This window comes from Carlito syrichta, unplaced genomic scaffold (assembly GCF_000164805.1).
Source record: "Carlito syrichta isolate Samal-C Ts95f unplaced genomic scaffold, Tarsius_syrichta-2.0.1 Scaffold315711, whole genome shotgun sequence".
NCBI classification, from domain to species: Eukaryota; Metazoa; Chordata; class Mammalia; order Primates; family Tarsiidae; genus Carlito; species Carlito syrichta.
Genome location: NW_007259807.1, coordinates 356,921 through 384,897, shown reverse-complemented (window position 1 = coordinate 384,897; position 27,977 = coordinate 356,921). Strand labels below are relative to the sequence as shown.

General features: G+C 37.7%; 1 protein-coding gene and 1 pseudogene across 2 annotated transcripts in view; one reads left to right on the top strand and one right to left on the bottom strand.

Moving 5' to 3' along the window:
- SNX24 (sorting nexin 24) overlaps positions 1-27,977 on the top strand; it is a 178,005-nt gene that overhangs the window by 109,473 nt on the left and 40,555 nt on the right. Inside the window, exon 3 of the mRNA XM_021706531.1 lies at positions 856-960. Coding sequence (XP_021562206.1) covers positions 856-960 — 105 coding nt within the window. The remainder of the gene's footprint in view (positions 1-855; positions 961-27,977) is intronic.
- LOC103275775 lies at positions 26,382-27,961 on the bottom strand (annotated as a pseudogene). Its single transcript, XR_505336.2, has one exon. The product of XR_505336.2 is annotated as a protein TFG pseudogene (transcript).

Genomic DNA, 27,977 nt, shown 5'->3' with positions numbered 1-27,977 from the left:
TTTCAGCTGCCAGAGGTTACCTGGGCTTTTTGCCCCTTCCTCCATTATTAAAGCCAGCCACAGGCCACGTGTGGTGGCTGAAGCCTATAATCCCAGCAGAGGCGAGAGGATTACCTGAGCCCAGGGGTTTGAGACCAGCCTGAGCAATTTGGCAAGACCTCGTCTCTACAATAAATTAAAAATATTAGCCAGTCATGGTGGTGCATGACTATGGTTCTGGCTATTTGGAAGGCTGAGACAGAAGGATCACCTGAGTGAGCCCAGTACGTCGAGGCTGCAGTAGCTATGAGCGTGCCACTGCACTCTAGCCTGGGCATCAGAGTGAGACTCTGACTCAAAATGTAAAAATAAAGCCAGCCATATAGTTTCTTTCAGTGTCTTTCTGATTCTGACTCTGCTGTCTCCTTCTTATAAGGATCCTTATGATTCCATTAGGTCCGCTTTGGTATTCCAGGATCCATCTCCCCATTCTAAGATCACTCATTTAGCTAAATCTGCAAGGTCCCTTTTGCTGTGTAAGGTAACATTTGCAGGTATAGGATCTAGACATCTTTGGGGGATATCTTTAGGAGATTATTCTGCCTTCCACAGACAGCTCTAACTCAATTTCCAATAACATTTCCAATAACATATCAATAATAACTCCTGCCAAACACAAAACATTTATTTTGAAACCTGAATAATCAGGACATCCAAATAAAGAATTGTTTAACAAAATTTCCGTATATTTTCCTTTATTTTTTATTGGAGCTAGCAGTGGTTCGCTTTCTTTTATTGGCTTTTCCCCCCAAATAATACCATTATAGTTAACAGACATCTCTGTTTCTGTTTTTTTTTTCTGTTCTGTCTTTTTAGCTTAAGAAATGTATAAAAACTCCAGAAATCCCTTCTAAACATGTTAGGAACTGGGTCCCCAAAGTTCTGGAACAACGACGACAAGGTTTGGAAACATACTTACAGGTAAGATATGTTTAGCTCTTCAGTTACTATAATGTAACTTAAATAATCATACGACTCATCATTTTTTTCCTCAGGCCATATAAGTGCGATGCAAAATATATCGAGCAGCCAAAGATTCTAAATTAAAGGAAGTTCAAAACTATAAATATATTGTTGGTTGGTTTTTTTTAGCTTTAATTAGGTTCTGTTTAAAATTGGTTGTGTGTTCTTAGGAAGCGAAATTTTAGTATAGAGGCAAAAACTGATATATAGAGCACTGTCCATTTTAAATGCAATTCTACAGATTACTTACTTTTGTTTTTTGTTTTCCTTCCTGGTTTGTTGCTTCCTCATACCAATTCCAGTTTTTAGATTTTGGGTTTGGGGCGTTACTTGGTGTAGTGAGGGAAAATGAACTTTCAGTGGGCCTCAGTAGTATGTCTGTGGAATCAAATTGAAAATGAGTGTATGACAATTTCCAGTAATGAAGTGCCAGCTTCTTTAAAAAATACATGTATGTTTAGAAGAATGCATTAGGATGTTCTCTACCGCAGTCGAAAGGAGCAAGTAGAACTGCCTAAGTGAGAGAAGACAAAGGTGGCCTCTCTGCTGTGTGATAGGAAGAGCAAAAGGAGAAACTCTGAGTTTTAAAGCAAAATGGTCTAGAGGCCTCAGGTGAGCATTTGGTATAGTCCTCGTTAAGTCCAAAGAGCATCCTTCGCAAGGGCAGGCCTTGAGGTAAGCCAGTGCACACAGGCATCTGAGTCCACTTCAAAGGAAGGCTCTCTTCACTTCTTTTACTCTTCTGCTTTTGAGTATGGTGGAGGAATCCTTTACAGCCTCTCCCTGGGGGTGGGGATCACAAATCACAGAAATGTGTGTGGCCCTGTTTTTTGAGATTCTGTGCCAGGAGCTGTGATACCTCCATAGCTTCAGGCAGCACTACAGAGCAAAAACCAAACCAAAAGAATGAGACTTCAGAAATTGTATGCAAAGGGTTAAAATGCATGTTCTCTATAATTAAACGGAATAGGTAAACAATGCATTCTTACTTGTAAGCCAGATTTTCCACAGATATTGTATATCTTCAAGCTTTAGTTCTGAAGAGTTACTTTCTTCCCCCCATTGTATTTGACACATGACTTCGATTACTACTCAGTGTAAACATTGTAAGTTGTTTGTACTTTGGATATAAATATGTATATAAAATCATCTGGCACAGAGGGAAGTTTATAGTGACACTCAAATTGAGCTTAGAATTTTCTATTCTCAGCAATAGGGCTTGAAAGATGTGGTTGAAGGCCAGAGAGGACTTGCTTCCTATTGTGCACTTAATAGTCAATTTGTTGTCACTTAATTCCCTGAGGAGTTCAAGGGAGCTTTCTCTTCTCCCTTTTCCATCTGATTCTATTTGCAGGCAATGGGAATTAGATGGAAGTTGCAGATGAGTATGCACACTTTATTAATCCCAAGTGAAATGCAAATAGGTGTCATTTTTTGATAATTTTTGGTGTTTAAGTTTCTTTAGAAGTAAGACAGTATTACTGCTCCTTCTGCTCACCTAATTCTAGTTAGAATTCCCCTTTACACTCAGGACCAGTCTCAACCCCAGGAGTGAGTGTCTCTAGCACTTCTCAGCAGGTATTATCCTGTGGTATGAACCCAGTAGTATGACCCTGAGTTGCCCCATGAACCTAAGAAAGTATTAATACCACCAAGCCCTAACATCTTAAACTCTCAGGAAACTTAGACATTATGCCAGCCTGCCTCTTATCCTTCAGTTATATTCATGGTCATCCCTCTGACCTCAGTTTCCCACCCATAAGACAGACAGGTCAGCTCTTGAGAGGACCAGTGCACCAAGGAGCAAGTAGTACAGCCTCACACATTGTCCAAGATGGTCCACTTGCCCTTATTTTAGAGATATAGAAACTGAGGTCTGGTAGGTACAGCTCCTAGAATATATTAGTTAAAGAGCTGGAGCAGAAATTTTACTTTCCTAACTCTCTTATGCATTGCAGATTTTCTAAGTTAGGAGAAAAATTTCAACCTTGACTTAACTTTACGTAAAGAAAAATACCTTATAATCATAAATGATTATAAATTTTTTTTTTTTTTTTTTTGAGTTGGAGCCTCACTCTGTCACCCAGGCTGGAGGGCAGTGGCCACTACCAGCCACCACAGCCTCGACCTGCTGGGCTCTGGCGATCCTTCCGCCTCAGCCTTCCAAGTAGCTGGAACTACAGGCGCGCGCTACCACCCCCGGCTAATTTTTTATTTATTTATTATAGAGATGTGGTCTCACCAAGTTGCCCAGGCGGGTCTCGAACCCACGGGCTCAGGCAATTCACTCACCTCAGCTTCCAAAAGCGCGGGATTACAGGCTGAGCCACCGAGCCTGGCAAATGATTATAATTTAATTGATTCTCGCCCCTAACTCCTTTGATAGACAGATGATTTTTTAAAAGCTCTTACTTAAATATGAAAAACTATGTATATGCTTTTGTTTTCTGTGTTAAGTCATCTGGCACAGAGAGGAGTTTATGAGGAAACCATGAACCATTTAAGTATGAAAATAACTTAAAAATGAGATCAAATCACTCATTTTCAAAATTAATTTTGTCCTATCTGAAATTTTTTTTTCCTGAGATTTTTAAACAAGGGAAACAATGAATTTTGGCATCTGTACTTCCCCCCCTTTTAATTTTTTTGTTTTAAAGATGTGGGGTACAATTCAGGGTTAGGTATCCAAATGTTCATTATGCAGGTACCTTTATCACCTTTGGTGATGAAGTGTGGTCCCCTTCCTTGGCAGATTCCCACTACTACCAACCCCACCTCTTCCCTTCCCCACCCCCCATCAGTTTCCTGCTACTGCCAATCCTTTTCTTATAGTACTTTGATAATTGTTCAAGATGCGCTTATGAGTGAGAACATGTGATACTCAGTTCTTTGTTTCTGTGATACATCAGTCAGTATTATAGACTCTAAATCCATCCAAGTTGCTGTGAAGTCCATGATTTTGTCCTTCTTTATGGCTGCATAATATTCCATCATGTATATGTACCATATTTTTTTAATCCAGTCCTCTTTGATATATAGCACAGCTGGTTCCATGTTCTTGCTACTGTGAATGATGTTGCAATAAACATATGTGTGCAGGTATCTTTTTTTTATAGAGTGACTTGAGTTCTTCCAGGTATATTCCAAGTAGAGAGATTGTGGGGTCATATGGAAGGTCAATTTTTAGATCTTTTAGGAATCGCCACACTATTTTTCACAGAGGTTGTACTAGTTTACTCTTCCACCAACAGTGTAGAAGTGTTCCCTTTCTGCTGCATCCTGTCCAGCATCTGTTGTTTTTTGAGTTCTTAATGAAGACCATTCTGACTGGATTTAGGTGGCCTCTCAGTGTGGTTTTAATTTGCATTTTTTTGATGACTAGTGAGGCTGAGCATTTTTTCTTTCTTTCTTTCTTTCTTTTTTGAGTTGGAATTTCACTCTGTCACCCAGGCTAGAGGGCAATGGCACACTCCCAGCCACCACAACTTCCACCTGCTGGACTCAGGCAATCCTTCTGTCTCAGCCTTCCAAGTAGCTGGAACCACAGGCACGTGCCATCATGCCCAGTTAATTTTTTGATTTATTGCAGAGATGAGGTCTCACCAAGTTGCCCAGGCTGGTCTTGAATCTGTGGGCTTAGGCAGTCCTCTCACCTCGGCCTCCCAAAGTGCTGGGTTTGTAGGCATGAGCTACCGTTCCTGACCGAGAATTTTTTCATATACCTGTTGTTTCAGGCTGGGTACAGTGGCTCATGCCTGTAATCCCAGCACTTTGGGAGCCGGGGAGTTTGAGACCAGCCTAGGCAATGGCAATGTAGTGAGACCTTGTCTCTACAAAAAATTAAAAAATTAGCTGGGCATGGTGGTGCATGCTTACAGTTCCAGCTACTCAAGAAACTGAGGCAAAAGGATTGCCTGAGCCCAGGAGGTTGAAGCTGTGGTGAGCTGTGGTCATGTCACTGCAATCCAACCTGAGCGACAGAGTGAGACAGCTAACTTGATAAATAAATAAATAAGTGAAATTCTTTTTCATTCTTTTACTTGTTACTAGTGAAATGAAATGAATGAAATGGACGGAATAAAACAAATGAAAATGAGAGCTAAAGAAGTTCCATATTTACCATTTGTTTAACTGTTTCTTCACTTTGGAAATAAGCACATCATATTTATCTTGAAGCTGCAATTTATAAATAAATATTTTCTTGCTTTTATGTTTTAGCATCTATTCAATTTAAATAATTTCAGTTAAAAATTATTTTGGTAGAGAAGCAGGAACATTTCCTAGTGTTTATTTTTAAGTGTAGCTTTCTTGGAAATATTTTACATTGTATTTCAAAAAATCACTTTATATTTAAATAGAAATTCTAGATCTTAAGGGAAAAAAGCAAGCATATCAAATGAAAGTAGTATGGAATTGCCATAGTACAGATAATAGCCTTGCAGCATTGTGGACAGGTTCTAATCAGTAGATTTACCTTCAAAACTTCTGCCAGACTGAAAATCTCCAAATGATCTTTTTTACATATTCTAACAATGTAGCCACTACAGGTAGTGCTATTTAGTATTACTAATAACTAGGGCTATTTAGTATTTTTTTTTAAGTAGTATGAAGGCTCCATAAGTGAGTCTTCATTTTTTAAATATATTTTTGAGCGATTATGACTTTCCTATTTAACTTTCCAAATGATTTGATTAAAAACAAATTCTTTAAAAAATTAACTAAATGTCTAAGTACATCCAGCGTCTTAGAATCAAAATTTAAAGTTAACCAAGGAGAAGTTAAAAGTTACATTTGGCATTTGAGTAATTTGAAATATTGCAGTCTACCTGATAAACAGTGAACCTAAATTTTATTTTCTAGAATAATTTTCTATTTATTGAGTAGGAAATCAATCAACTGTTACTTGTCATGTCTTATCTCTTCCCCTTCAAATAATATTCCCCAGGAAAACTCTCTGAGGTTTAATAAATGAGGGATCTGATCCCCTATAAAAGTAGAATTAAGCAAAACGGTATCTTTGTACATGAATGGAAGAAAATTATTTGGTTTTCATCCCCAAACAAGTTCCGTGTCAAATAAAGATTTTTCTAGTAACAAACTTTTTATTTTTCAAACCATATAAACTAGAAATTCATCTACTTTGGGGTACTAAAACACTTGAAGATAAAAACAAGTTAATATTTGATATTAATTTACCAATAAATGATTTATGTGTAATTTTGCTTAATGATAAGTATTCAAGAAGCACCTGTGGTGTTTGAGACAAAAGGGTAGATCTAACCTCAGAGAAACTTTGAACCATAGCCCGAATTAAGTGTTGATGTGGGTTTTTCAGGTCAACCTGGGCTTCGAGAGTGTCAGCTCAATGGCTTGGCCAGCCAAGCCCCAGAGTGGGTCATCAAGGGGTTGTTAAGCCTAGCCCCCAAAGTGTCAGCTCTAATGGGCTGGCAAGCCATGCCCTGAGAGTGTTGCGATTCGGTGGGCTTACGGGCAGGCAAGCCTAGCCCTCGGAGTGTTGGCTCTAATGGGCTGGCAAGCCAAGCACTGAGAGTATTGCTGGTTCGGTGGGCTGGCAACCCTAGCCCCTGGGTTGTCTCAGTTTCGGAGTCTTGTCTTCTTCTGGCAGGTCTCCTGGTTCAGCCGGCTCTGACGATCCGCAGCTCTTCAGGTCATTAGGGTCCAGGTTCTTGTCTCATGCCCAGGAAGAATGAGGGACATGGACAGCCGGAAAGTGAGAAAGCTGGATTTATTGAGAGGACAGAGAAGCTCCCACAGTGGGAGGGGACCCAACAGGGTTGCCCGCCTGGGACTGAAAACCTGGTGCTTACATAGCCCAAAATCCAAGTGACTTGGATAGCTCCAGCTGTGAGCTGTAGCTGTTCTGATTGGTCAGTATTAAGGACCAATCTGCAGGAGGTAGGGGCCTAATGGTTTGTTGCTTTTCTGATTCCAGCAGTGAGTACTTAAGCTCTAGCTTGAGAGGCTTGCAGGGAGCTTGTTTACTATTGCTGAGCCTGAGAGACCTGCCAGGAATTCGCTGCATTGTTACCAGAGGACCCTCCTGTCTGGCTGGCTAGCCTTTTTCTAGCTATCTCCCTCTCAGTGTCTTTAGTTATTTTATCCATCTTTCTCTGCTTGCCCTGGTGCACGCTTTATCTGGCCCCGCTAGTGGTACAAAAGGGCTGCAGCAGTTCTAGACCTCAACTACTCATACCACTACCGGAGTACAGGGGAAGAGTAGGTTCTTTCAGTAGCTATCACAGAAGAAAGTAGCTTCTTTCCTCAGGAGTCCCAGCAGATGTCTTCTATTTGTGGACATGCCCAACTCTGAACCTCACTGTGTTCATTATAAAGAGATAGGGACTTTCTTGAAACTGGAATTCAAGGCTCTTTCCCAGATAAAGTTTCCAGAAAATTTAAAGTGATGAGTATCCTTGAGTTTTTATTTGAAGACCAGAAATATTTCTTCCCTTAATTTTGTCTTTAAAATGTAAACTAATAATTACTCATTAGCTAATATAATTACTTTTACATTAAAAATTTTAAATGACCCATGAAGATATGAGCTTGTGAAACATGAATAAATTTAGCATCTCATAGTGTTTATTGGTTTCTGAGAAGAAGCAAAAATCTTAAAGAAGAAATTAACTGCAGGCTCCCAAACTGCTTTAACCATCAAACATGCCTTTTTTTGTTTGTTTGCTTGCTTGTTGTTTGTTTGTTTATTTTGAGTTGGTGTCTCACTCTGTTGCCCAGGCTGGAGTGCACTGCAGCCTCGACCTCCTGGGCTCAGGCAATCCTTCCATCTCAGCTTCCCGAGCTGTAGCTGGGAGCAGGTGTGCCACCACACCCAGGTAATTTTAGAGGTGGGGTAGAGGTGGGGTCTTGCTTAATGCCTAGAGGGGTCTCAAACTCCTGGGCTCAAGTAATGTTCTCACCCTGCCCTCCCAAAGTGCTAGGATTACACTGCACCCGGCCCAAGCATAGTTTTTTGGTAGTTTTGCCTCCTGATTTGAGATGACTTCCTGTCTTTCCTGAGACCCCATCGAAATAAAAGCATAGAAACCTAAGCAGGAATAAGCCCCAATAGTTAAGTAGTGGATGGACAAGGAAAAGAAGGGATCATCAAAGGAAGACGAATGTTAACAACTCTCTGAAGCTAGGATGTGCTGGGATCATATGAATGGATATAACAGAGAGTGAAAAACAGCAAACCTGTGGGAGGCAGCCTGCATGGCAGCACTGAGAGCTTTCGGGCTCAGAGTCAGCAGGTGTGGCAGAGCATGGGGCAAGCAGGGAAGCTGAAAAAAAGTGGATCCATTCAGGGCACAGCCTGAGTATCCCAATTCAAAACTCTGAAATTCAAATTTTTGAGGTCCAATATGATGCCACAAGTGGAATATTCTACATTTGAGTACCTTTTTTTTTTAGTTGGAAGTCTCACTCTGTCACCCATGCTGGAGTGGCCACTGCAGCCTCTACCTGCTGGGCTCAGGTGATCTTTCTGCCTTAGCCTCCCAAGTACCTGGAACTACAGGTGCATGCCACCACACCCAGCTAATTTTTTGATTGACTGTAAAGACGAGGTCTCCCCTTGTTGCGCAGGCTGGTCTCGAACCCCTGGGCTCAGGCAGTCCTCTTGCCTCCACTTCCCATAGTGCTAGGATTATAGACATGAGCCACCATGCACGGCCACACTTAAGTACTTAATGCAAATTTTGTTTCAAGATTATTAAAAATATTGCATAAAATTACCTTCAAGCTTCATGTACAAGGTATATAAGAAACATTCATGAATTTTGTGTTTAGACTTGGGTCTCATCCCCAAGATAACTCATTACGTATATGCAAATATTCCAAAATTTGAAAAACTCTGAAGTTCAAAGCACTTCTCGTAACATTTTGGATAAAGGATACTCAACCAGTATTCGCGTGGAACCAGGTACCCAGGCTGCTCATTCTGTACAGAATATATGCAACCTGATGTTTATGACCAGAGTTTTTAAAAAGACTTTTCTTAAAACCAAACATTACAACAATGAAAATTTGAACAGAATGACTGGGGAAAGCTAAGACTTCCAATGAGGATATTAGGACCCTCAAGCTGACACCCTTTCCCCCCCTCACCCCGCCCAACCTGCTCTGCTCATTCTCTCTTTCAACTCAAGCAAGGCACTCCTGCTGACATACTAACAGAAGAAATCCACCCAAGCTACCCAAACTGCTTTCTTCGGTGTGATCTGATAACCAGGCATTTGAAGAAAAAAAGTAACATGAACAAAAAGACCAAGATGAACTAAAATACTGACTCTTCAGGAAAGAGATAATTCAGGACACAAAATACATCTTAAAAATTGATATAATAAATCCAGAGAGCTTCACAAAGATATTATACCCAAAAGATTACATTAGGATGTTGTGTAAAAGGAATAATCTGAGAACATACAAGAGTTCTTAGAATTAAATGTGCTAGTCAATTGAAAATGTTCAGTAGATGCTCTCTCTAGTTGGGAATTGTTCTGTAAAGCACAGATACAAAAACTCTCAAACAAAAGAAAAAAAAAAGATAGAAGAGCAATCCAGGTCTAACATCCTACTTTTTCTGGAGTCCCAGAAGGAAAGAGGAGGGTAAAATATACAAGTAGAGAAGGGAATAATCACAGGAAAAATACTTGAAAACTTCCCCAAGCTGGAGAATATGAGCATTTACATAGGAAAGATGCTCCAAGGGCAGAGAACGAAGAATAACAGAAGCTCTGTAATGCCTAGACTTACCCAGTGATATTTCATTATATTAGAGGTAAGATTCATGATCTTACAGAAAGAAAAACAGATGGCGGGTAAAGTTGAGGTTCAGTCATGGCTTCATTTCTTTAGTTGAGGCTGGTTTAATGGGCATGTCCCTTCTTTCTTCGGTTGTAATGTTAAGTTGTAAACTGACAAACTTTTTGGCAACTTTTTTTTCATGGAATTGTGCATGTATTACTTGTTCGATTTACTATAATAATGTGAAATTTACCTTTCTGAGAAAAGTACCCGCATCTTACATCACTTGCTTGAGAATAACAGTTCTTGAATATGTTTTCATCTTTTTCATAAAGAGTGAGCAATATGGAATGGCCGTTGTTGGCAAAAAATAGGTACAGAGATAATACAGCTGTCTCGCAGCATCAAATGGCGCAAGAAGATTCCCTGCTTTAAATCTTTGATCATAGCCGGGCACAGTGACTCACGCCTGTAATCCCAGCACTTTAGGAGGCCTAGGTGAGAGGATTGCCTGAGTTCACAGGTTCGAGACCAGCCCAGGTAACTTGGCGAGCCCTCATCTGTACAGTAAATCAAAAAATTGGCCGGGTGTGGTGGTGCATACCTATAGTTCCAGCTACTTGGAAGGCTGAGGCAAAGGAGATTCCTTTTAAATGTATAATACTGCTGGGCTCGGTGGCTCAGCCTGTAATCCCAGGACTTTGGGAGGCCGAGGCGAGTGGATTACCTGAGTCCCCGGGTTCAAGACCCACCCGGGCAACTTGGCGAGATCTCGTCTCTACAATAAAATAAAAAATTAGCCAGGCGTGGTAGCACGCACCTGTAGTTCCAGCTGCTTGGAAAGCTGAGGCGGAAGGATCACCAGAGCCTAGCAGGTCAAGGCCGCGGTGGCCAGGAGTGTGCCACTGCACTCCAGTCTGGGCGACAGAATGAGACTCCAACTAAAAAAAAAATGTGTAATACCATCTTATGGGGATGAAAGCATGCGTTTTAGAGGGTACATTCAAACCATTAGCAATGTACCATTTCTTGGGTCCTGACATTACTGACACATCTGCCTTCTTTTCTCAGTCTTTCATAATCTTTTTATGTTTGTTTTATATATAATGTTCATGACTGTTAGTTGAACTTAGCGTGAAGAATAAGGAAAAGTACATCTTCATCTTATCAGAAGTGAAAGTTGGTCCATTTTTATTTGTTCCTTTGTATTTGTTTTTTTTTTCCAATTTTAAAAATTGCCTTTGCCTCCCCCATATATATGCATATATTTTTATATTTGTTATATATAATAAAATGTACTGTCTTAACCATTTTAAAGTATATAGTTCAGTGACATTAAATACATTCATATTCTTGTGCAACCATCCTCAGCATCCATTGACAAAATTATTTTTATCTTTCTTGCAAAACTGAAACTCTGTACCCATTAAACAATAGCTTCCCCAATCTCCAGGCCTCTAGCCCCTGGCACCAACATTCTGCTTTCTGCCTGTATGATTTTGACTACTGTAAGTACCTCATGTAAGGGAAATTATACAGTATTTGTCTTTCTAACTGACTTATTTCACTCAGCATAATGTCCTCAAGGTTCATCCTTGTTATAGTATATGTCAGAATTTCCTTCCTTTTTAAGGAAAAATGATACTCCATTGTATTATTTACCACATTTCACCTACTCATTCATTTCTCACTGGATACTTGAGTTGCTTTCATTTATCAGTGGATACTTGGGAAGCCAAATGCTTCCCCATTTTAGCTTTTGTAAATAATGCTTCCATGAACATGGGTGTACAAGTATATTTTTGAGGCCCTTTCTTTCAATGACTTGGGGTGTATACCCAGAAGTGGAGTTGCTAGATTTTGTAATCCTTTGATTTTTTTTCAGGAACCACTGTACTTTTTATCCACAGTAACTGTACCATTTTACATTTCAACCAACAACAGTGCACAAGGGTTCAAATTTCTCCACATCCTCATTCTGCACACTTGTTATTTTCTGTTTGTTTGTTTGTTTGGTTTTGTTTTTAGTAGTCATCCTGATGGCATGCAAAGTGATGTCTCTTCATTTTTATTGGCATTTTTCTAGTGATTGGTAATGTTGAGCATCTTTTCATATACTTATAGGCCAGTTGAATATCTATTTTGGAGAAATATCTATTTCAAGTTATTTGTCATTTTTTAACTGGGTGCTTTGTTTTATCACTGTTGAGTTCTAGGAGTTCTCTGTATATTCTAGACAGTAATCCCTTATATAACATGGTTTACAACTAAAGTCTCCCTTGCCTTTTTATGTTGATAATATCTTTTGATGCAGAAAATTTTTTAATGTTCTGAAGTCTCATTTGTTCGGTTTTTCATTTTGCTACTTGTGCCTTTGGTGTCATGTCCAAGAAATCATTGCCAAATCCAGTGACAGGAAGCTCTGCCATGTGTTTCCTTCTAAAATTTTAATACTTGTAGGTCTTATATTTAGGCCATGGGTCCATTTTGAGTTAATTTTTGTATATAGTGTTAGTTATTAGGTAAGGGTCTAGTTTTATTTTTTTGCATGTGGGTATCCAGTTTTTCTAGCATAATTTATTGAAAAGACTATCTTTCTCCCCATTAAATGGCCTTGGAGCCCTTGTTGAAAATCATTGGACCTTTTATGTGAAGATTTATTTCTAGGCTCTTTATTACATTAGCCTATATGTCTGTCTTATGCCAGTATCACCTGTTTTGATTACTGTAGCTTTGTAGTACGTTTTGAACTAAAAAAGTGTGTCTTCCAGCTTTTCTTTTTTTCTTTTTTTCCCAAGATTGTATTGACTATTTGGAGTTCTATGAGATTTCACAAGAATTGTTTAATGGAATTTAATTTTTTTTGCAAAAAACTTTGAAATTTTCACAGAGATTGCCTTATATCTGCACTTTGTGCAATACTGACATCTTAAGAATTTCAAGTCTCTCAATCTATGTACATGAAATATCTTTCCATTTATTTGTCTTTCAGTTCTTTCAGAAATGTTTTGTAGTGGTGATTTACAATGATGTTTATATGTTGAACTATCCTTGTATTCCAGGAATAAATCCCACTTGATTATGGTGTATACTCTTTTTAATATGCTGCTGAATTTGGTTTCCAGTATTTTGTTGAAGATTTTTGCATCAGTGTTCATACAATATTTTGGTCTGTAGTTTTCTATTCTTGGAGTATCTTTGCCTGGCTTTGCTATCAGGGTAATGCTGACTTCATAGAATGAGTTAGGGAGTGTTCCCTCCTTTTCAATTTTTTTGATTGTGAAAAGGATTGGCCTTAGTTGTTTATTTGATAGAGTTCACCAGGGAAGCCGTGGGATCCAAAGCTTTTCTTTGTCAGGAGATTTTTGAGTACTGATTCAATCTCTCACTAGTTATAGACCTGTTCAGATTTTTTATTTCTTTGGGGTTTAGTCTTGATTGGCTTCATGTTTCTTACCATAGGACAAATTCCTATTTATCCATTTCATAGAATTGCTCATACTACTCTTTTATAATTATTTCTGTAAAATTGGTAGCAATGTCCCCACTTTCATTTTTTATTTTTATTTTTTTGTTGAGGTTCCCCCCGCTTTATTCCCACTTTCTTTTTTTTTTTTTTTTTAAGAGATGAGGATCTCAGTTTGTTTCCCAGGCTAATCTTAACTCCCAGACTCAAGCAATCCTCCTGCCTCAGCCTCCCAAAGTACTGGGATTGTAGGCATGAACCACCATGCTCAGCAGTGTCCCCACTTTCATTTCTGACTGTGGTAATTTGAGTCTTCTCAGTTTTTATTTTATTTTTTTATTTTTTTTATTTTTTGAGTTTGATTCTCGCTCTGTCGCCCAGACTGGAGTGCAGTGACCACTCCACCTCGACCTGCTGGGCTCCGGCCATCCTTCTGCCTCAGCCTTCCAAGTAGCTGGAACTACAAGCGCGCGCTACCACACCCGGTTAATTTTTTGATTTTATTGTAGAGATGGGGGTCTCGCCAAGTTGCCCAGGCAGGTCTCGAACCTGTGGGCTCAGGCAGTCCACTCACCTCAAGCGCGGGATTACAGGCTGAGCCACCGAGCCCAGCCTCTTCCCACTTTTTAAATGAGCCCATCTAGCTAAAGGTTTGCCAATTCTGTTGATCTTTTTAAAGAACCAACTTTTGGTTTTATTGATTTTTCTTTATTTTTCTTCTATTCCACTTACTTTGCTCTTTGTTTCCTTCTTTCTGCTAGCTTTGGGTTTAGTTTGTTATTCTTTTCCTAGTCCCTTAAGTTGTAAAGTTAGGTTGTTTATTTGATATCTCTCTGGTTTTTTGTCTGTTTGTTTTGTTTTGTTGAACTAATTTTTAAATTAAGAGGCAGGGTCTTGATGTGTTGCCCAGGCTGGTCTCGACTCCCAGGCTCAAGCTATCTTCCTGCCTCAGCTTCCCAAGTACCCAGGGTTAGAGGAATATGCTACAGTGCCCAGCAAGATCTTTTGTAATTTTTAATGTAAACATATATAGCTTAAATTTTCCTTGTAGCAGTGTTTTTTCTATGTCCCAAAGTTTAGGTATATTATGTTTTCATTTATCTCTAAGTATTTTCGGATTTCTCTTTTGATTTTTTTTTCTTTGATTCACTTGTTATTAGGCATGCATTATTTAATTTATTATTTAAATTATTTAATTTAATTAATAATCATTTAATTTCCACAAATTCATGTTTTTTAAAAGTTTTCCTTCTATTATTGATTTCTAATTTCATCCTTTTGGGTTGAAGAAAGATACTTTATAAGATATCTACCTTTTAAAATCTTTTGAGATTTAATTTGTGGCCTAAATAGGCCTATCCTGGAAAATACATTGCTAATAAGTTCTAGCTTAGCGTTGCTTCTGGTTCTTTTTCTTAGATATGCATTGTTAAAAAATCAATATTTTGAAAAATTTGATGGTTAGTAATTTGCTCAAGAAATAGTGGCTAATTTCTTTGTTGCATAACTGCAAAATATATTCTATTTTAGATTTACCAATATCAACTAGAATGACTAACTCAATTTTAAAATTTTCATGTTATCCATTTCCTTCTAGTCATCCTATATACACTTTTGTCAAGTAAAGTAAAGCATTTGTCAATTAAATCTTACTACACAGACATCATGAAAAGTAAAAGAAGACATTCCACATTTTTTAGCAAAATGAGGTAGTCCAGTTCTTCATGAAGAATAATTTAAAGCTATTCCCGCTGAATGAGAAGCTCAAAGAGAATACCTTATTTCCTTTTGCCTCACTGGTTGTTTATATTGAAAGAATTTATCTATGATACCATCATCTAGAGTCTGATTCATGACCTGATATTTTGCTGTACATCATGGTAGCTACTAGTCACATACGAAAATGTGGCTAGTCTGAATCAAGATGTTATGTAAATGTAAAGTTCACATAGGTTTCAAAATTTTGGTACAAAAAAGAATGTAAACTGCAAAAAAAAATCAATTTTTATATTGATTGCATGTCGAAATAATGTTTTGTATATATTGGGTTAAACAAACTATTAAAAGTACTTTTACTTGTTTTGTTTACTTTCTAAAATGTACCTACAAGAAAATTTACATTTTACATTTTCGTTTAAATGATTAAAATAAATATATATATGTGGCTTGTATTCTATTTCTGTTAGGCAGTAGTGGTCTAGAGAACTGCTATCTCTGAAGTCATCTGAGACTCCTAGTAACTCTGAAACACTTTCCTCTGCCAATTTTTTTCTTTACCATTTTATGTGGAAAATGAAAATTTCTGAATTTATAACTATGTTTAGTTAAAGCTAAAGGAAAACTTCAGAGCTTATGTTTCCAGACCTTTCTGAAAGATGAGTATTTTGAACAACACATTAAGAAAACTGAAGGGTGATATAATAATTGTGATTTATGTCATTATTCTTCTAGATGATTCCACAATTCTTCAATTTTCCTATTATTTTAGTCTTTTTTTAGCATAGTTGGGAATAATTTGTGAGTAATGATGAAATGATATTTAGGATAATGGGGAAATGAAGTGTTTCAAGATATAAGAAAAATAAGATTTAAAGTTCCCATAATTTATTTTTAGAAAGATTTCAACAGATCATGTACTAATCATGAGAGAATAAATTTTATTCTATTTTCAAATGCTGCATAAATTTTCTCTTTATTCTTGGATGGCATCTAAGAAAGAATAAAAATTATAAAACAGCAATTATGCCTATTAATTTAAAAATTATGCTTAATTTTCTGTCTTGTAAAAGTAATCTGTCTTTTTTTTCTGTTTCTTTTAGGAGTTCTCTTTTATTGCTGGTGTTTTTCCATTTTACTCTAGAACTTCATTGTTATAGTTATTTTGTATCTAGGTATAGATTTTTTGAAATTTATATTTTTGTAGGTTGTTTTGTGCTCTGAACATATCTGGAAAATGTTTAGGTATCACATCTTTGAATGCTTGCTTGCTTTTTTTTTTTTTCCCCTCCTCTCACCTTTCAGCTACCTTTGAATGTTTTCTCTTCCTCGTTTTCTTTTTCTATTTTGAGTATGATGATTGTAGTAACTGATGTCTTCATAGGTCTAAGTTGACTATCTTATTTCTGCTGGTTCTTGCTCATGGTATTTTGTTTCATCATAGTGTGTATTTGTGGGGTTTTTTTTTTGTTTGTTTTTGTATATTTGACCAGGGATCAAGTTCCTGGGGTCTTTATCTTTGGGATTCTTTTATGGCTAGGATTGAATTGAATTTACACAGAGAGCCTTTTTTTTTTTTTAACCATTTTTTAACTTGTAAAATTTATTCTTTTCATAAACTTTATTGAAGTGCAGAATACATAGAGATAATTTTTATTTGCTTTTGCCAGTTATCTGGAGACACTATCAGCTGTGGCTTTTCACCTGTGTTTTTTTGATTTAGGGATTTTTGAGGACCTCACTGATGACATTAAGTTACAGACCTATGAAGGAGTCAGCTTGCAGTTACGAGTTCTCAAAGAACATTTGTGCTCTCCCCCCTTATCTCACAGTGCCATGTTCAGTACCATCCTTCACTATGGATTTATTTCCCATCCTCCCTTACCCTGAGGTGTGACCTTCTGAGGTACTAGCTTTATTTGGAGATTGCCTTGTAGTCCTTCACCTACAGCTAACTCGAGCAAACGTTAGGCTTGAGCTACATTCCCGATGTCCACGTGGCCCCCACAGTGGATGCTCAGCGTTACAGGGCTTACAGTGTGCCTGAAAGTCAGAGCCAGCTTTAGTGCTTGTTTATCTTCAGGGTTTCTGTTTATATTCATAAAGTCATCATATTTATTTTAAAAGTGCTAAAGATTTCTTGCTTATTACCAACTCAGTGATGTATTTTCTTTTATTTTTTTCTTTTTCTGCTTCCTTTTAAAAAATAATTTAGCATTTTTAGGATCCCAGGGATTCCTTTCCAAGAAAATCTGAACACCTGTGAATGTTCATATGCAGAGTCATTCTTTATGGTTAGCCAGATATTACCAGAATCTACACCACAGACTTCTCTAAGCAACGACATGCATGTTTTTCTATAATTCATTCCTCAAACATGGAGGGGTTGAAAAAACAAATGTGGGGCCAGTCACAGTGGCTCATGCCTATAATCCCAGCACTTTGGGAGGCCGAGGTGAGAAGATTATCTGAACCCATGGGTTCGAGACCAGCCCAAGCAACTTGGTGAGACCTCATCTCCACAATAAATCAAGAAAAATTAGCCGGGCGTGGTGGTGCATGCCTGTAGTTCCAGCTACTTGTAAGGCTGAGGTGGAAGGATCTCCTGAGACCAGCAGTTCGAGACTGCAGTAGCTGTGAGCATGCCACTGCCTTCCAGCCTGGGTGACAGAGTGAGACGCCTACTCAAAACAAAAAAAAGAAAAAAAGAAAAAACAAATGTAATTATCTTACTGACCTTAAAATTTCATTTGACAGTGTTTTCTTCCCACATCAAAATTCCAGAAGATACTTTGTCACTGCAGTAAGTGGATTTCATATTCCATTCATTCAAGAATGGGAATATGAGGCTGGATGCGGTGGCTCACGCCTATAATCCTAGCACTTTGGTAGGCTAAGCCAAGAGGATTGCTTGATCTCAGGAGTTTGAGGCCTTCATAGGCAACATAACTAGACCTCAGCTCTACAAAAAAATTGAAGAGTAGCATATACATACAGTCCTAGCTACTTGGAAGGCTGAGGCGGAAAGATTGCCTGAGCCCAGGAGTTTGAGACTGCAGTAAGCTTTGATCATGCCACTGCACTCCTGCCTAGGTGACAGAGTGAGACTACAACTCAAAAGCAAAAAAGAAAAGAAAAGAAAAAGAATGGGACTATAAAAGGTGAGCTGGTGGTTATACAGGAGCCTCTGGGTAGGTCCAACTGTGGTAGCTAGTGACTGGTCATATGGATAGTGCATTTCAACTCAGGCCAAAATGGGATATAGTCCTATATAAAATGTACCCTGTTATACTCACATGCATGTGGTGTAAAATTTCCCACAAGATAATCCTAATAGAGACTGTATCATGACCTAAAGATTTTTTTTTTAATTTTTAACATTTAAAAAAATTATACAGCTTATATATAGGCTTAGTGTCACGGGATTCTCAGAATAATACAATCTCTGAATAATAGTCTCTGTCTGCCTTTCATGATTTACACCCAACCCCATTGCTTAAGAGGACATTTTCTTCCAAAGCAGACTGCCTTCCTATACACTGGATATATTTTCCACCTGTTATCTGCTCCACTTTCCTAAAGAAAAGATTCTGCAGTAACTTGATCCTCTTCCTCATGATATAGTGAAAACTATTTCTAAAATACTGGAGTTGTTGTTTTATTTTGAAAATTGTAGAGTTAGTAGTGCTTCACTGCCTTTATCACCTATTGCTTCATGAAATTGCTTAAACAATGTCCTATCTGCTCCTAGAGACGTAAGGTCATTAAGCATCAGGCAGGGTATGTCTTATATCACTGTGCCATTTTATCTGAAGTGTTTGCTTTCACTTTATTTTTTGTAATAGTTAGAACATATCCTTAAGTCACATTTTCTTCCATACTAGAGTGCATGCATGGACTTATTTTTTTATAATTATAAGCTACTTATAAGTTTGACATTTTATTCATAAATTACCAAAGATGTCTATTTTATGGTCAAGAGCTGTTTTTAGGTGCATACATTCACCTTTTCCTCATTTCAATAGTACTAGCAATTAGTGTTCTTTGGGGAAGGCTTTTCTCTAAGTCCTATGCAGACCTCTAAAGTTTTTGTCTGTTTAAATCATTTAATGAGAATTATAGAGTAGACATAATTGAGCTGAGAAAACAGACTAAATTAAACTGAAGTGAGATTCAGGTCTTTAATGTTTTCAAGGTCCACTTACCAGAGAATGGGCTCCCTCTTGCTCATCTCAGCAAAATTGCCAACCACTACATATCATAAACTGCAAGTATTTTCAGTAGCCAAAAATTACAAGTTAAGTTTAGAACAGTTATTATTATATAATATAATTATATAGTAGCATATATAACACATAATATTAAGTTTAGAACAATTATTATTTCTAAGTTCATTTTACTTCTTTAAGAAGTTTTCTAGTTATCATTCATATGATCGTAGTTATCTATATGGTTAAAAAAATTCTTAAGTAAAATATTTTTATCCTTTCTTTTTCTCCATCTTCTATTTCTGTGGTTTTAAGTCAGACATTTGCATATCTGTTCCTAGCCATCCAACTCTGGCTGAGGATTTATTGGAAATTTTTCTTTTACTCCACTCCTGACAAAGTAAAAGCATTGTTGAATCTGAGTAAAGCTGAATGCAGCAGCAAAGCCCCATGTCATCTATCCCTATTGCTACCCTAACCCTGACAGCTCAGGTTCTTAGAATGTTGAATTTATTCATGGATTAGAAATGGTTTGTAATGGCAGCTTTGTTTCTTACCAAGGATTTCCTTTAAACTGTAACTGAAGAAAAGAGCAAGACGTTATGTATTTGGAAGGGGATAGAGGATTGGTAAAAGTGGAGTGTATAGTTTGAACTTCATAAAATCACCATAGAAGCCTGTAGAAGTAACAGTATCTATGAAGGTCCTGCTTATAACATGAAGCACACTGTTCTTTGTTCTTGTTAAAGATTGTGAACAGTGTGTTAAATAATATTAATGGCTGGGATTGTCAGTACTTAACAGTACCTTCCTTGTACAAGTGATTTTATTGATCGATACAGACTCAACGTAACGGGGGCAGATTATTTTTACTGATTTTATCGAAACCTTAACCAAGTTTGTTAGTGTACCACATATCTTTAAATAGATCTAGATGATGATGTAGATTAAGAAAAGCAAACCACCATCCATCTCTTTTTGATCTGTTAATAACTTAAATCCATCATTGCTAGCAAGTGTTTTCAGAATCTGTTGTGCATACATGTTTCTGTTGTGCCTGGTTAGAAATCCTATAACCTTGTTTCAGTGGTTGGTTTTTCATACAGAAAAACCCCAACCACTTATCTAGGATTTGGCAGACAAGTTTGTCATCGTGATTGGTGAAATTATTGACAAAAGAAAAAAGAAAAAAACTTTAGAAGTGTTTATTTGTAAATTTAGTTTTTGTAGGCGGTTGACCTATAGATTCATAATTCTAGAAACATTTTTTGTGCTAAGCTGGAAACACTTTTTGAAGGTTACAAATAATTTCTTAGGATAATATATGATGTTTATTCTCATTATATATATTTAAAGGCTTGCATTTTAACTATGGAGAATTGTGCTACTTAATTTCAAATGCATTTTATTTTCCCCAGTGATTTGCATGCTTTCCATTGATCTCAAAATGATATACATTTCATTTAAAATAAGTTTTAGTGAAGAAGCTTAAAATTTCTGAAATCAGCCATATATATTATTTATTGGGAAGACAATACACCCCCTTTTCAAGGAAATAAATTAAACTAATATTTTAAAAATTCAGATAATGTCTCCTTGTTCACCTTGGGTGGACAAGCCTGGTGGAAGCCACATCTACCAAGCAGTGCATAGTGAGCCTTCAGTGGAGGCAGCACCAGTAATTGGCAATTTCAAAAGCTGTGGGAATCTCAAAAATATGATTCCATGGAAAAGAATTTATGTGAGAGAAGGGAATGGAAACCAAACATGAACTCCAGTGCATTGTGGCCCCCAAAGTGTTGATTGGGTGCAAAGCATAAAACTTTGGGAGTTTCAGTCATTGCTTTACTAAACTTTGCTGTGGCCATGTGCTCTTTGAGCTATGGCTGCCACCATGTTTCCTAAGCTTTGGCCCCCTCCCCTACTTAGGGGAGGTGAATCTTCTTTCTTTCTAATTTACTTTTTAAATAAACTATATTTTACAATCTAAAAACAACAACAACAAAACTTTGGGAGTTTTAAACCTTTGAATTATCAAATGTTGACTACTTGGTCTGGCAATGTGTACTGGGAAAAAAACAAAAAAAACAAAAACAACCATTGGTAGTCATTAATTAAGGATAAATGCCCTAAACACAGAACCTTGTGTTAGTAAAATGAATGTTTTGGGTTAAATTCTCCTCTAGAGCTGCCTATTCTGGTTAGTGAACTCAACAGCTGCATGATGTTTCTAGAAAGAGGACTGGTGGGATAATCTTGCACACACCTTTACTCATCACTGGAAACCCTTCTAGAAGCAGGTAATTGGTGGTGGCATTTTATGTATACAAAGAGAAAGACCACATATACCTTTTCTTCACATTCAAATTTATCTTAAAAAGTAGATGCTTTTTGTCTGATGAAAACATAATGCCCTGAGCTAGCATTGTATTTCTGTAAATATCATGAAACTCTTAACTAAAAATGTATCAGGCTATTACCTTGCTCAGCTATGGTATGGGCTGAGATTTGAGGTATGGCCAGGTCATGCTTTCTTAAGCTTTGGCCCCCTCCCCTCCCTTGGGGAGGTGAATCTCCTCTCTTTCTAATTTACTTTCTGAATAAACTTTATTTTCTAACCTAAAAAAATAAACAATAAAAATGTATCATAAAACATATACCTTGTATTAAATATTCCTTTAAGACAAGATTTTAAAAATATTTCTTAACTTTATTATGGATATTTTCAATATATAAAAAGTATAAAAATAATATAATAGGCTAGGCATCATGGCTCACACCTGTAATCTCAGCACTTTGGGAGGCCAAGGTAGAAGGATTGCTTGAGCCCAGGAGTTCAAGACTAGCCTGGGCAAAATAGTGAGACCTCGTCTCTACAAAAAAAATTAAAAAATTAGCTGGGCATGTGGTACACGTCTCTAGTCCTAGATACTTGGGAAGCTGAAGATTGTTTGAGCCCAGTAGGTTGAGGCTGCTGTGAGCTGTGATCATGCCACTGCACTATAGTCTGGAGACTATAACAGAGTGAGACTCCAACTGAAAAACAATATATATGTAAATCCAAGGTTTTCATTATCCAGCTTCAACAATTGTTGACTCAGGAAATCTTATCTATATTCCCCATTTCTTTCCTCTTCATATTATTTTGAAGAAGTTCCCACATACTATGTTTTACCCATAATTATTTCAGTATGTATCCCTAGTAGATATTTTGGAAAACAATTTTAATAAAGGCTCTATAATATTTTATTCTATGATGTGTTATACTTTATTTGACTAAGAGTCTGCTATTGAATTTTTGAGTTGTTTCTAGTTTTTCTTCTAGAATTTGTTGGTTTGTTTTGTGGAAGTTCTTTTTTTTTTAATCTTCATAACAGCATATTCTCCTTGTTCTACAGGTGAAGTAGAATGTGTGCAAACTAAGCAAGTCAAGAATGAGCACAGGACCCTTAATTTCATTAAACACTGTGTAACTGGTAAAGATTAATGTACATATCTCTTGCTAATTCTTTCCAATTACTTAGTTCATATAAATTCCCAAGCCTGGTTAATTATGCTGAAGTCAGGTAGTAATTTTGAGCAGTGTTCCGACAACAAGGGAATTTTCCTGGTGTAACCTTGCCCTCTCACACAGACTCTCAGCAGATTAGGCCCTCAGCCTGGAGTGCATTCATTTTCTGCTCAGGCCTAATTGCTGCCGACTGGCTGCCACAGGTACCGGGATAGTCTGAGTTTAAAGAGGCAGGGACTTCTGAGAACAAATAGGGAAAGATTAATTGTTTGTTTTGTTCCCTCCCAAGAGAAATGTGGGTGCTTAATCAAGAAAAATAATTTCTTCTGTTGATTTGGCTTATTTGGAGAAAAGATAATTGTGTAAAGGTAGGTGCAAAATGATGCCTTTTATAAGAGGTATAGCCACTAATGTACACAAGAGACAAGGATCTGGGGAAATAAATGTAAGACACTGACGAAATGGATGGGGATGGCTCACATTTCTCATAGTAAGTAATTTGGCTGTTGGGGTTTTATTTGTACCAATAGTACTAGCTAGTATTGTCATTTGTTTTGTCTGGATCTTCGGAAATCTAATCAAGGAGACAATAGTGTAAAAAAAATCAACAACACTTTTCCAAATTGTTCTTAATTGCAAGAGTACAAACTGAGCTAAATGCTGTGATGTTTCCAATTAAAGAACCTGTTTCAAGCAAGCACTATTAAATCTATCTTTCCCAATCTGACAAATAAGCTAACAAAGAGTGGAGCAGATTAATTGAGAGCAATTAGTTCTAGATTTCTTATAATAGGGAATGTGAACCAACATTATTAATGAATCTGGCAATTTATGGCGTGGTAATTGTGTCACTTCTTCCTCTGGCTAATCAAAAAAGAAAATTGATTAAATGTTATCATATTACTTATGATTTTTAGTACCAAAAACCATTTTTTCCCCAAAATCTCCTTATATAAGAAGGACATTTGATATATTCTAAATCAAAGTTGACCCTTAAATTTGGAAAAGAGAAAGAAAATTGAATGAAAAGAGAAATGTGTATCATCCCTCTCATAGGAAAGGATAGACATGCAACTAGACTAGGCATAAGTCTGCAAACTTTTTCTGTAAAAGATCACATGATAAATATTTTAGGATATGTGAGCCATATGGCTCTGTCGCAATTACTTGACTGCTTTTGCAATTACTTGACTGCTGTTGGAGTGTGAAAGCTACCATAGGTGATATGTAAAGAAGGGAAATGGGCTGTGTTGCAATAAAATTTTATTCACAAAGATAGCTGCAGGTCGAATTTGCTCCTTGGGTTGTAGTTGGCCATCGGACTAGAGGCTGGTGGCAGATTGGGTGAATAGGCAACAGCAACAGCTGGAATGCAAGAACATGAGTTGGCATAAGGTAGACTTGGATTCAGAGCCCTGAGCCTCCACCCTCTGTTGTATAAACTTGGATAGTTACTTACCTCTCTGAGCACTAGTCACTTTTTCTATAACAGAGGGATTAAAAGATATATCTCATAAAGTTGTTAATGATGACTAGTGAGCTAAATACATGAAGCAGCAACCAGTTCCTGAAATTGAATAGACATACAATAAAGAGTAGTCACTGTTTTTTCCCTCAGATCTGGGCCATTTTCCCCAAATGCCAGATTATCTCTAGGGCTACTTAGAATAATGCCTAATCTTAATTATTTGCCCATGAAAGTCAAATTAGAAAATGTTCTTTCAGAAACCATCTTACCAATTCAACTAAAACCATAACTGATACAAAATGCTATTATACAAGTCAGAAAATTCAAAGACAATGTGGAATGTTATGACTGTAAAGTTTGATGGAATATTTGATCCATTCACTCACTTATTCATTGATTCAAGAGTAAACATCTTTTAAGAACCTATTCTGGGTCAGACCCTCTGCAGGGTGGCTTTATGTTCATTATCTCCTAGTCCTCACCATTGTCACCTCACTAGCTCACCTCACCTCACTAGCTCAGCAATATCATCTGGTATTTGAAGTCAGTCTGCCTAAATAGAGATCATTTTGTTTAAGACAGCAGGTGTAAGCCTGTCTGTAAAGTATTTTGGTTTTCCCCAGTAGACAACATGTCGAAATTGTTTTGAACTTCTTTCAGACCCTGGTGGTCAATGGAGCCGCCGATCTGAAGAGTGCCTGTGTGGGAATTGGGACCTGAGGGGGCAGCACCTGCAGCCCCCTCACCAGTGGGTCTCCAAGGTAGAGCTTGCACAATGATCCACTGGGGTTCAGGAAGCACCCAGAAAACGTACAAGTCTATTATTTGTATCTGATAGAGATGTTAAGTAAGCTTTATGAATATTAACTGTTTCAGTTGATACTTTCACACATATAAATTTTATACCACCTAGGGTCATGCATGATACAGGCACCCCACCACCAGGAGCATGACTCGTTTGTTTATTGTAGCCTACTGCAATTTAGGGGTCTGATTGGGTGGATCTGTGGGATGTATTATCTGTGTTCAACTAAACTTCTCAAAAGGCACACATGGCTTAACAGGAGTCCTGCCATGAAATCACAGATTGAAGATAAACCAAGAAAGTGCACAATGAGTAAGTTTTGGCTGAGTTTTAAAAAAAAAAAAGAGTGTGCAAGCACACGTGAGCAATAGCACCTATGCCAGTGCTGCTCCAATACCATCTGCAAGTGCTTTGCAGCCCTTTGAACAGTGGGAAAGTACGTGGCTTTGGAAAGAACACAAATTTTGGAAAGAACATTTTGAATGGATGCTGAAAAAGTTGCTATCATTATGGGATTTTTTTTTTTTTTTTTTTGCCAAATTGAATGTGTGTAAAATTCTTTCTGCCTTCCTTAAAACTTGGGAGCAGAATTTTGGGGCCTATTCAGAAATCTTTCATAGGAAGAGTTTCAGTGAGTCTTTGACCTAAAATATTTTTTCATTGCAATAATTTTCCAGTTCTTCTATAAAGAATAATTGTGTAGCATCAAGAAAGGGTATTTCCTGGCCAAATCTCATAAAAAAGTCTGTTATAGGTTAATGGGATCACATAAATGAGTATTATGATTTAGTAAGTGTAGCTGTTGAATCTATTTGTCTTTGTGAGATGTTTTTGACAATGGCAGTCATTAAAACCAAGTATTTATGAAATTACCTGAATTTTCAGTCACTCTGAACACAACAGCAATCATTGTGTTGCAACCTAATAGAGCACATTAAGTCACAGTACTTAACATTTTAAAATATTACTACTTATTTTTAAATAAGAACAGCAAAGTTCTTTTTTTATTAATATTTATTTATTTATTTGCGTTGAATTCTCATTGTGTCGCCCAGGCTGAAGTGCAGTGGCATGCTCACAGTCACTGCAGCCTCGACCTACTGAGCTCCGGCCATCCTTCTGCCTCAGCCTTCCAAGTAACTGGAACTACAGGCATGCACTACCACACCCAGCTTTTTATTTATTTGTTGTTGAGATGAGGTCTCACCAAGTTGCCCAGGCTGGTCTCGAACCCCTGGGCTTAGGCAGTCCTCTCACCTTGGCCTTCCAAAGTGCTGGGATTACAGGCTTGAGCCACCACACCCAGTAGCAAGGTTCTTATTTAAAATTTTATTTATTTATTTTTTGTTGTTGAATTTAATCATCTTTATTAACCTATTACTGTTACATAATATCTAGTCTTCTCAAAGGGCTCTACTTTAGTACATCAGGTTATAGTAAAAAGCCAAGTAAGATGGCTAAACCTCAACCTAGCATTTTAATATCCTCTGGACAAGGAAAGCTAGAAAGTCAATCACTTTATACACATATAGGAGTAGTGTTCCAAAATAACTAGGAAGCTGCTACATTTTTAAGCAGGGAGGAAAAAACTTTCATTTTGGTGTTTGTATTCCAGCAAATTATACTTTCAATTAACAGCAACAATGATATCATTAAAAAAAATGCTCTGCTTTTTAAATTTCTGAACTTCAATACAAATTAAAATAGTAGTTTTGGAGTCTTTTGGGAGGCAAATAGCTAGCAGCTACATTGTTCAGTGTAGCAAAATCTCCTTATCGATAACCAAGTCCAGGTTAGGTATAGCCCTGACCAAAGGGAGGACGGTTACATGCATAGGGGTTAGGGCCACTTGGAGGAGGGATCATGGTACTTCCAGGAAGAGGAGTAAAACCTGGTCTTGGTTGATAGGCCCCAGGCTGGGTTGGAGCCACTCCAGGCTGAGAGGCAGGGGCCCCAGTATAAATAGTAGGCTGAGAAGTTTGGGTGGCATAAGTTTGTGCAGGATAATTGCTCGCCTGGTACTGCTGTGGTGGCTGAGCAGGCAGTTGTTGAGGCTGACCAGAAAAGGCAGGACCTGGTGCCTGGGAAGTTGGTTGTTGGCCGTATCGCTCGAACTGCTGAGGTGGTTTGCATCCAGTCTGCTGACTATAGCTTGCTGAATACTGAATACCATACTGCTGAGGCGACTGGGGCTGAGCCTGTGGCTGCTGTGCTCCATAGCCAGCCTGCTGCTGGTGCTGTTGGTACATCTGACCTTCAATCTGACCTGCTTGTGTCTGAGCTCCTGTATATGGTGGTTGCTGTGGCTGAACTGTTGGATGAGCTGCTGAGGAAGAGGAAGCAATGCTGTCCGGTGTTCCTGAACCGTATTCTGCAGGAGCACTGGGTGGCCCTGAAACCTGATCATCTGTTAAGCCAAATGCTGACATAACATTTTTATTGATTTCATCTTGGTTTTTCAAAGGATCAAAAGCTGACATACTTGCTGCCATAACCTGAGTGGACTGTTTTCCAGAAGAATCAGAAGAAGCAGGCTTTTCTTCCCTACCATCCACAGTATCATTTTCAGGAATATTAGTGGATGGTTCTGGTTCTCCAGGTGTTTCCAAGCTATCTCATAATTGATTCACTTTATTTCGAAGTTCTATCAGTTCTCGACGAAGATATTTCACCTGACTTGATTCCAGGGATCTTGGTTGGCCATTAACAAACAATGTCAGTTTCAGTATTCTACTATATTGTATTGCAAAGGAAAGATCAGAACTATCAAAAATTGTTATAAGATCTCCATCTTCATCTTTATACTTTATTGTGACTTTATCATGACTCAGAATTTTTCCTCTGAAAACTCGTTGCATCATTAGCACTAACTCATCATAAGTAATATCTTCATTATGAATAGGAATTCACCGAATGTCCTCCCCAAGTTGAGCTTTGATGATTAGCTTCCCACTTAGAACCAACTGTCCGCTCATGGTGGACTCCAGGATGGTCTATATATACAACTCTAGAGAAAGATGGCTTGCCCAGGCCGC